General features: G+C 42.6%; 1 protein-coding gene across 2 annotated transcripts; it reads left to right on the top strand.

The window, feature by feature from the left end:
• Nucleotides 1-251: 251 nt before the first annotated feature.
• LOC111835936 (transmembrane and coiled-coil domains protein 1-like) lies at nucleotides 252-9,326 on the top strand. Of its 2 annotated transcripts, none has more exons than XM_023796754.2 (7): nucleotides 252-328; nucleotides 1,430-1,514; nucleotides 2,797-2,835; nucleotides 3,861-4,074; nucleotides 5,382-6,226; nucleotides 6,409-6,544; nucleotides 8,549-9,326. In XM_023796754.2, the coding sequence occupies exons 4-7, from the start codon at nucleotides 3,898-3,900 to the stop codon at nucleotides 8,804-8,806; spliced, it is 1,416 nt and encodes a 471-aa protein (XP_023652522.1). In that variant the 5' UTR covers nucleotides 252-328; nucleotides 1,430-1,514; nucleotides 2,797-2,835; nucleotides 3,861-3,897; the 3' UTR covers nucleotides 8,807-9,326. The 2 variants fall into 2 exon arrangements, with proteins under 2 accessions (XP_023652522.1, XP_023652523.1); XM_023796755.2 differs by having other exon boundaries at nucleotides 1,430-1,532.
• The last annotated feature ends 792 nt before the right edge of the window (nucleotides 9,327-10,118 follow it).

Below are 10,118 nucleotides of genomic sequence, written 5' to 3'. Positions count from 1 at the left end.
ACCCTCCTTGAGCAAGACACTGAACCCCAAATTGCTCCTGGTGAGCTGGTTGGCACCTTGCATGGCAGCCTCCGCCACCGGTGTGTGAATGGGTGAATGTGAGGTCTACATAGTAAAGCGCTTTGGTAAAAAGCGCTATATAAATGCAGTCCATTTACCATTCCAATTCAGTTCACATCTAAAGGTACTCTGTGTTGGCTGGGTGCACCTACCGCCATATTGGTTTCTTCGAAAAGAGAGTTTCCTGTGTAGCGCGTTTGACGTAGATGTGGGAGTGTTTCCATCATAAGAAATGAACTGCAATCGGCTTAATGCTTTCAGCGCTCGCGTAAGTTTAAATAACCAAGTATTTATTTACTGTTTACAAATTCAGCTTTTATTAGTCGTTTGTCAGCGTTTAGGCTATGTATGCTGGTGTAAGATTATGCTGCTAGAATACTGTCAGTGCGTTATTGTTTTATCTTAACCTGTTTTCAGGATCACTAATCCACGCAGATAATTATATTTAAAAGATCAGCTGGGCTTGACTGCAACCTTTCTGCCTAGCACGATAAATTCATATGTAGTATTAATACGACGGAGTAACCCCGTCACCGTAACATTAATGATCGCCTCGAGGCCTTGGGCATCATTAGCTAGCTGTTTTTGGTCGTATCATTTCAATTTGCTGGCCAAGTATCAATCCATCTTGGCACTTGTGCTGATGACCTCATCTGTCTCACACACATTACCGTTATATGTATCTCTGCCGCAAATAGTTATTTCTATTGCATGAACGTTGTCAATTGACATGCACATGTGTGGAAAAAAACAATTTTACTTGCAGCAAGCACGTTATTGGATGGTTCCGCGTACATGGGAAAACCCCCCTCGGGGGAAAAAATACATTGGGTAGCCTATAAAATCCTCTCAGTTAACTAACCAATCAGATACCGCGCAGTTATATAATAAGGGCTTCTATTAATACAAGGTGGATAAACCCGAATATTTTTATTAAAGCTATCTCGAAGTTATGTAGTATAAATACAACTGAAAACCGAGCACCCATAGCAAACATAAACTTACTTGCGTGTTATGCATTTGTATATGCTATATCACCAAGTGTATATGTAGGCATTCTTTTACTGCTGCCATTCTTAGTATTCGTGGCTATTATTGCTTTTATACATACAGTATAAAACATATATATTTATACATACAGTTTATACATGTATATCTATATATTTTTCCAGATATCAGCTTAGTCCTACATATATATAACATTTTCACATTTCCTCAGTAGTATTTTGAAATTTATGTATTAAATGCTGAATATGATTGGAATAGTGTGGAACAGCAAGCAAATAATTGTTTCAGTTGTAGCTTGTTATCTACCCCTATAGGTAAGGATGCAACTTTAAGGATTCTTGTTTTGTCTAATGTCTCCAAGGCTGTGGCAGACATTTTTTTCCAGGAGAGACCGTTCTGATGTCTCCAAAGAGCAAAGGAAGCCACAACTAATGGTCGATTTTAAGGTGCGTGGTTCACAAAAGGTAGATATTAATGTAATAATAATTCAAATATTTTTATTATATCTTATACATAATATATGTATTATTTCATGCATAAACCTCATATGAGCTTGGCAAAAATTAAAATAAAACATTTACCTTAAGTCAGCTATATCTTAGTTTCCTGTCAAATTGTGGTTGGTTTATGAATGTTATTTAAAAATCCCACCCTCCTTAATTTTACCAAACTTTTATAACTTTTGTTCAGGGCAACAAAGATGTGGAATTGGACAGGTGCACTCACACCTGCATGCAAATCCAAGACATACACACCCACCCTCCTTGCCCCGAGGGCCTGTAGTAATTGGCGTTTGCTTGTATCGGTGACGCACTTCTGTATCAGGTTGCTTAAATGTAGCTCCCCAAAGGCAGAAAGCCACTGATAGCAGTTGGGCTGCTACCTGATTCTGTCCTTCCTGTTTACCACCTGTCATCTACTCTTAGATTTTGATGATTAAAAAGTTGTGTGGGTTGCACTGTACTGCATAATGTGCTATAATGACTGGCATGTAGGGTGCTGTAGAAGGACTATTTTTAATTAGCAGCTTAGTCTCATGCTGCTCTCTGTTCCCTGGGCTGATCTACCTCCTCCAGAGTAGCCATATTAGACCTACGTGATGTGTGATGTTAATATCGACATAGTATGTTATGCGCATGTAACTGCCACATCACTAGGACAGCCATAGTCCCCTGGATTGAGATTTGGCTTGGGCGGTATCTGATTTCTCATACATGGCAGACCACAGTTTATGGTGTTTTGATGGTATTTTCAAAAGCAATAGTGTAGTGGTATTTCAGTATACTGCAGTATAACCAGGAAAATGAGAAGATTGGTCATTTTTACACTGTCAATAATTTTCTTTGCTGCAATATTTGAAGTTTTTCCAATATCATCTTCCTAAAGACCTGCAGTTTTTTCAGGGACGGGAAGTAACCTGTGACCGTATTTGGTGATGTCGCCACTGGCTGTTTACCTTTACTTAACTCTGCATTCTGTATGGAATGCTCTTTCAAGGAGTCTATATCTCGCTGCAGTCTAGCAGTGTTTCTGGGGGAGGTCCCTGATCAGCCAGCAGTAGCCATTAGTCACAGAGCTCTGCACCTTCCTGGTGGAGTAGCCAGTCAGAAGCTGATCTCACGCCGCGTTCACCCTGCTGGTGAATGCTGTCGGAATGGCTGGCTTCTCTGGGGTACGGCATGGACTCTCAACAGAGCATGTTTGCCTGATTGTTTTTCTTCTTTGCAGATGACCCTGATCTGTAAGTCTGATATGGTGGCACTGATGGTAAGCAGGCTATTTATATTTGTTTGTTTTTTTATCAGGAGGCTCCCAGTAAACTCTCCACTGCACATTGTGCCCAAGATAGTGATATGAAAATATCACTATTCATTTATTCTGATGGTTTATGTTAGGAAGAGATGGCACATTGGTCGCAGTAGCATGGTGGATTACTGAAGCAGCTAACGGGCAGTAATGACGAGTTCATGAAACTAGATGAGCAGTTCCAGTGGGCTCACATTGCTTGTTTTTCTATTAATCTGTATTAACTTAGCTATCAAAAGAATAAATAAAGATGGGCTTACTTCCATTTGGCCTGGCCTGTTCATTATCACATGTGGAATGGACCTGTTCATTATCTTATCATGTACGGTTAAATGGGTATTCATGATTTGTGATACTGAGTAAACTTAATGACAGGATGAAAAGCTGTAAACGCCAGCTAGTTCCATGGCCATACAAGGCAATTATTTAGTTTGCTGATTTACTAAGTTTTATGTAAACTTTTGGCAGCAGAATTCTGGAAATCAAATGTAAGATTCACCAGTCCTGGTATACTCATTGTTATTCAAAGTGTATAGCACATAACACAAATAAAAGCAATATAACACAAATAATTATTGGGAATATTTTCATAAACAAAGAAGATGCTTAAACAAGCATTACTCATTCAGCTAAGGAGGTATAGCTTATAGTATTTGTTCGCCTTTGCGAGCTACTCATTTGTTTACAACACATTTAATGCATGTACATGTCTATTGTTTATTTAAGATTTAAGATAAAATTTGAACAAAAAAGGACTGGTTCACTTTAAATATGCTATGTAGCTGAAATCTAGCCTTGCTAATTAAAAGCTGGAAGTGTAAGCTGAGTAAATGACTGATTAGCGGTGTCTGTGCTAAGCTAAGCACAGAGCTCTGGAGCATTTGTTTTTGCGGGCTCACCAGACTCTGAAATCTCCCTTAAATCTCCATGCCATCCCTCACCACCCCCCCTTAACTGATACCACCGTGGTGTCATGGCTTCCCCAGCGCTGAGCTGCGAGCCGCAGAAGGCTCAGGTCGCAGAATGAGGCGAGGGAGTAGCCTGCAGAGTCGACGCAGCAAAGTGGTGAAGGACTCTACCAAAAGCAGTTCCCATGATGCACCGGTGCAGTCCACCCGGCCACGTTCCTCCTCGACTGACAGTGCGTGCAGCCCCAGCCTGACTGACACACTGCTGGTCCCCAGTGACGAGGCAGACCGGGTGAGTCCCAGAGAGTCAGGCAGAATGTTCTAGAAGAAACTTCAACCAGGAGAGCAGCTGCTTCTGGCTGAACTGTTGTGCAATACTCACCAGTACTTATCTGGTGCTGATGCGGTACAGCTCCTGTTTTAAGAGAGTAATTTGTTTAACATTTTTGCTGGAATTTGTACTTAAGTTTGAGATGGATGGTGTTGGACTATTGAATTATTAGATTTGTTGGTGCAGAGTTATATACCAGTAACGTCAGTTTGTACAATTATGTAATGACAAATATGTTAATAAGTTAAAGAGGAAAACAACTTAAGAATTTTTTCAGCCGTAAGGTAAATGTCTTGCACATTTAGTTATAATGGTAAGTACAAACTTAGTTCTAGTACTGATGATTGATTTATATAATTTAATATAATGCCAAAAAATATACTGGAATTCATTCCTCCTACCATCTGCTGCCCAGAACAAGCTCATGAGGAGCCTGGTGCCCATCCCCGGCAGCATATGGCACAAGCCTGGGATGCCAGCCCGTCACAGGGCACATACATGCACATGCTTGTGGGCAATTTAGAGAGTTAATTACTTACCCAACTTCCTTAGCTGTTACTAGTCCTGTCTGAGGTAATTCAGTTAAATATTAAGTGATTGACAGTTTCATTCTTAGGGTCGTTATCGAAAAATATGCTTTACCTTGAAAGTACAATAGCATTACATAATACAAGAGGAATATAATAAGCATGTATAAGTTTATATGCAGGCAGAATAAATTCACAATTTTTAAATTTGCATTGAGTAAATAAAGTGGCTAAACGGCATCACATTTATAAATCTCACCTAATAAAATTACTTGCGCCTTCTCAAAAGTGCAGTTTTCAAAGTTGAAGAGGGTCTGTTTCCATATAATACATGTTCTAATACATATAGAACTGTTTCTCACCCATCATAAGCCATCAGTCCATGCATCTCAAAGTCAAGGTTATGTGGAGCCTGGAGCCTAATACAGGCAGCTTAGGGCCCCAGGCTGGGGTACAGCCAGGATGGGATGCCAGTCCATTACAGGGCACGTACACAAACCCACACCCAGTCTCAGACTATGGGCAATTCAACACCCAATTAGCCTCACTGTTAACCAGAGGAAACCTATGAAATCGGAAAAATGTGCAAAATTCGCACACAGCAATTCAGAAGTGAGATTCGGGTTTTCTTTATGCTTGTAGGACTGGGTTTGTGGTTTAGGGAGTGGAATGTTGAGAGGTTATATGCACTGGCGGTTTATACTGGGTTGGACTTTTCGGGTTCTTTGCCTCTCCCCCCAGCTGGAGCGACCCGATGCGAGTGGCCTGGCCCCGTTCCCCAGCCTCCCAGGCAGTGGCGCTAACGGCTTGCCACACCTAGATGACAGCATTGATGGCGGCACTCTCGACCCTAGGCGCTCCCGGAGGGTGGTGGCCCAGTTGCGACAGAAGATCCTTAAGCTGACTGAGCAGATCAAGGTGGAGCAGGCCGCACGTGACACCAATGTGGCCGAGTACCTGGAGCTGGCACATGGGGCGGCTGACCGGCAGCAGGCCGCGCGCATCAAGCAGGCCTTCGAGAAGAAGAACCAGAGGTCTGCGCAGGGCCTGCAGCAGCTGCAGAGCAAGTTGGAGCGCTACCACCGCAGGCTGTGCGAGGCGGAACGAAGTGGCACAGCCCGCCAGCCCAATGACCCTCCGCTGGGCCTCAGGGATGCAAGTGCCAGGGCAGCAGGTGGCAGCAGCTCCCAGGTCACCACGACGACCAAGGCCAAGGAGAACGCCTTGCTCATTCAAGACAAGTTCAGCAGCATCGACAACATCGCCACTTTGAAGGACGCCCCTGAGGAAAGTAAGGTCGAAGAGGGGGCCGCTGCCATATCCCCCCGGCCTGGCCCTTCCTACGATAGCGAGGACGACTGTTCCAGTGCCACATCTGGATCTGCGGGGGGAGCTGACAGCACTACAGGCCCCAAGGCATACGCACAGATCAGTGCTCCGGGCCTGGCCTTTGAAACACTGCTCCACGAGGTACGGGAGGTGCGGGATGCCCAGGGCCGGCTGGTAGAGTCCCTGGAGAACCTGAAGGCCCACTACCATCGAGACTACACCTTCATCATGCAGGCACTACAGGAGGAACGTTACAGGTAGCATAAGTGATACAGGTAGGAGTGCTTTTGGTAGGAGCATTAGGGGAAATATGAAAAAGGTAGGAAGATGTCAGGGTTCCCTGATACGTAAGACGTAGAGACTGCCGTGTGGTTGTACGGTAGGTGTGTAGTGTGCACAGAAGATCTGAAGATGTCCACGGGTCCTTCTCCACCCGCAGGTGTGAACATCTGGAGGAGCAACTGAACGACCTGTCGGAATTACACCAGAATGAGATTTTCATCCTGAAACAAGAGCTGGCCAGCATGGAGGAGAAGGTGGCCTATCAGTCCTATGAACAGGGCCGTGATGTCCAGGTTAGGCGTTTGATAATTCAAAGCATGTGAAATATCTACTACTAACTGATCATCAACATAAATGAATGGATGGTAAACCACCTTCTCATCCTTTTATTCCCCCTGAGCTTTTAATTATTTTTACTTTTTTGACTTCTTATACATTTATATTATCACCAAAATCAAGTATTTCAGAAGTTTGTAAAAACACACTTTCTCTGAAACTACTTCACAAAACAAATGTAAAACAACGTAATGAGACACCCTTAGCACCCCAGATACAAACTGACCTTTACACAGTGGTTAGTGAATAGTTTGCTGTTTTAAAAAGACTTGGATTGTGGTCAGCAAACATGGACTTGCGTGGCTTTCTTATCATGGGTTCCAATGGCGAGCTTTGTCATCTTGTTCACTATCTTCCACGAAGGTTGACGACAGCTAGTCTAAATGTGTGGACACAATCAGAGTTTTCTCTTAACTTTGATTGCTAGATAAAATAGTAAGTTGTTAAAATGAGCAATATAATGTAATCCATACAAATTGCCAACGTGAATGCAAATCTTAATTAACACAAACATAAATACTATTTTCAAACAAGAAGCTTAGGATGGAATCCATGTATAGTTCATTCTTTGAATTTTCTGTTTCAAAACCAAAATTCCAAGTTGGCGCTGCTGCTTGTGGTCAAACAATCAGCAAGCTATCACTAAAGACCTCCGCAGTCGTTTGTGTTCAAATGACAAGTACCTAGTCTGGAGTAGGTACTGAAAAAAGATTTCAGAACTTCCTCAGAGGAACTGCAATCGGGCTGAGTTCCAGAGGTGTGAACACATCTATATATAATTATATAATAATAATATATGTCCGAATGCTGTTTTTTTTTTTCCATTTTCATTTTGAAACAATAAATTCAAAGAATGAATGATACATGGATTAGGTTGTTACTTTACCTTGACAGCGGTATCTGACTCAATCAAACTGCAGCACAGACTATCTTCTGGTTTCATGCGACAGCTATCAGCATGATGCTAGGGCTGCATGATTAATGGTTTTTCAGTTTCCATCTTGATTCCTACCCCTATTCTATTTCATACTATTGTGATTTCACTTCCACAGTCCCCATGTGATCGCATTCTTATATGACAACAATTCTGCTGTGCTTGCATTAGTGGGGAGATCTGTTGCATCAAAGAAAGTGTTCCTTTTTTTCCCTGAGCAGCATCAATAAATCATAGGATGTGACAGGAAGAGGGGGCAGAAAAACAGGTGTTATAATAAAGAGCAGACAAGGTTTATGTTTATATCTAGCATTTGGAAATGAGTTGTTTGCTAAAAACCAGGACTGTGGCCTTTCTATTCTGCAAAGTTTATTTAACAGTCCCATTGCAGTCACATTATATTGTTATTGGCGCACTGATTTGGAAATTCTGACCAATACAGATCATATAACCAATATATTTTTCAATAATATGGGGTGGGGGGAGTGGATGTCATGCTTGTATATGTCAAGGGACAGGTTGAAAACAGGGGACCCAAATGAAGAGCACACAGGTAGCCAAAACACGAAATGAGAACGTTGGGGACAGGTACTAAGGTCAAAAAGCTAGGGAGACATGAGGATATCGGCACAAGAATACAATAATGAAGAAATATATTGCTCAAGGATTGTGAAAGAAAATCACAATCTTGATTTGGAGAGAAAAAAAAATCACGATTCATATTTAACTGAGAATCATACAGCCCCAGTTGGCTAGTTCCAAACAAAGGGTGGCAGGCAGGCAGTTTTGATGGAGTTACTAGTTAAATTGATGACTTAAAAATATTTTTTCATTGGTCAATTACATGTGAAATGCTGTCAGTAGATGGAGGAGAATGTGCATGTTCCATCTATAGTAAAATGTTGCAATTGTAAAAAGTGGACACGGCCGTTCATTGGACAGCGATGATTCATTAATACACTGCGGGGTTTTGATAGCGCTTTATTGGAGGATTGGTGGCATGGCCATTTTTCTCCCCATCCTCCAGGAGGCGCTGGAGGCCTGTCAGACCCGTGTGTTTAAGATGGAGCAGCAGCAGCACGTGGCTCAGCAGGAGGACCCGGACAGAGCTGCGGCACGGACACTCCTGGGAAAGCTGGTCGGTGCGCTGCTGGTTGCCATGACAACTGTGGCCGACTGCCTGCCGCCCCTCCTGCAGACTTTCGGTCACTCCAGCTGCGCACTCTGCCTCCTCCTCCTGCTAGCCCTGCTCTGGAGGGGTTGGGACTTTACTTCAGAAGCATGAAGCCCCTCTTTGCGATGCCTGAGATGACCAGGACTGGCTGTTATTTAAGAAGGGAAAGATGGTGACAGTGGAATCTGGTGACATCCTACTAATTTTTCAAGAAGTGATTTGTTTACATTTAGGAGAGGACGGTTTTTATTACTAGTTTAGTGACACTGTTTATTATAATTATTGTGTTGAAACTGATTATGTGGAAGGTTCCTTTTTTCCACCCACTTCTGTATGTCGCCACCCTTAAGTTCTCGTTTGCCATATATTTCCTGTTCCCTTTTTGCCCTCTTCTATTATTTTGCCCTCCATCTTCCTGCACCTCTTTTTCTCTTCCCTCCCGTCTTAGCAGAAGGAGCCAGCAGCTTTGCTGGGGCAATGGGGCGAATTCCAGGCGGTGGTCGCTGTTACAGCAGGAGGACAGGAATGACACGTGAAACCTACTTGAAGAGCAGAATGCTCACTCTATGCTTCCTGTCAGATAGCCCTTTTATTTTTTTAAGAATAAACCTGCTGTTGTTTTTACTTGAAATGAGTAAATGTATGTTTTTCTTCTATTAAAATGCCACATACATGTCCTAAGAATTAAGGAATGGCAGACTAAATTCAGTATTGTCGCTCTTATTCTCTACTACAGTAAGGATTTGTTGTGGGAACCTGACATTTGGAACCATAAAATAGCAGAAACATAACATTGCTATACTACACAGGTACAAAATGATTTGCAGGCTACTTTATTCAGCTGTTAAATCTCTGCTGCAGATACAATATAATACAAATCTTTGCAAATAGATGCACCTATTGAAAATTTCCAGGGAAAAAAAAAGTGTCCTATGCTTTAACTATTGGAAACTACAAACGTTTCAGTGATAACTGAACTACCCATTTTGTGTGAAACGTGGCAGAGTGTGTGGCCTTTTAGGTTAGAACTCACGTCCAAGCATGTGGTCACTGGTTAAGATCCTACAGGCAAAAGTGACTTTCATCACTGGGCCCTTGACCACCCATTTGGATGTTGCTTTGGGAAAAAACATTTGCTCCGTGTGAATGCAAGAGATCGACAGAACATTGAGAAAGTACTGCATTTCCACCTTGTGTATACTGAATACACAAGGTGAAGGACTCCACCAAAAGCCGCTCAAATCTTGTGTTCATTATGCTAGCGATTCCAGGTGCAGTTCAGGATACCAATCAGGTCAGCAGTTTGAAATGTTGGGCCCCAGTTACTCCAGGACCAAGTGGCTTGACTGTTCAACTCTGAAAAATGTAAGCCAGCATGAACAGGGTTCTCAACCACTTGGTTGATATCAGCAATACTCAATGG

Source organism: Paramormyrops kingsleyae, chromosome 8 (genome assembly GCF_048594095.1).
Source record: "Paramormyrops kingsleyae isolate MSU_618 chromosome 8, PKINGS_0.4, whole genome shotgun sequence".
Lineage (NCBI taxonomy): Eukaryota > Metazoa > Chordata > Actinopteri > Osteoglossiformes > Mormyridae > Paramormyrops > Paramormyrops kingsleyae.
The sequence above is the reverse complement of the archived record's forward strand: the minus strand, read 5'-3'. Positions and strand labels throughout refer to the sequence as shown.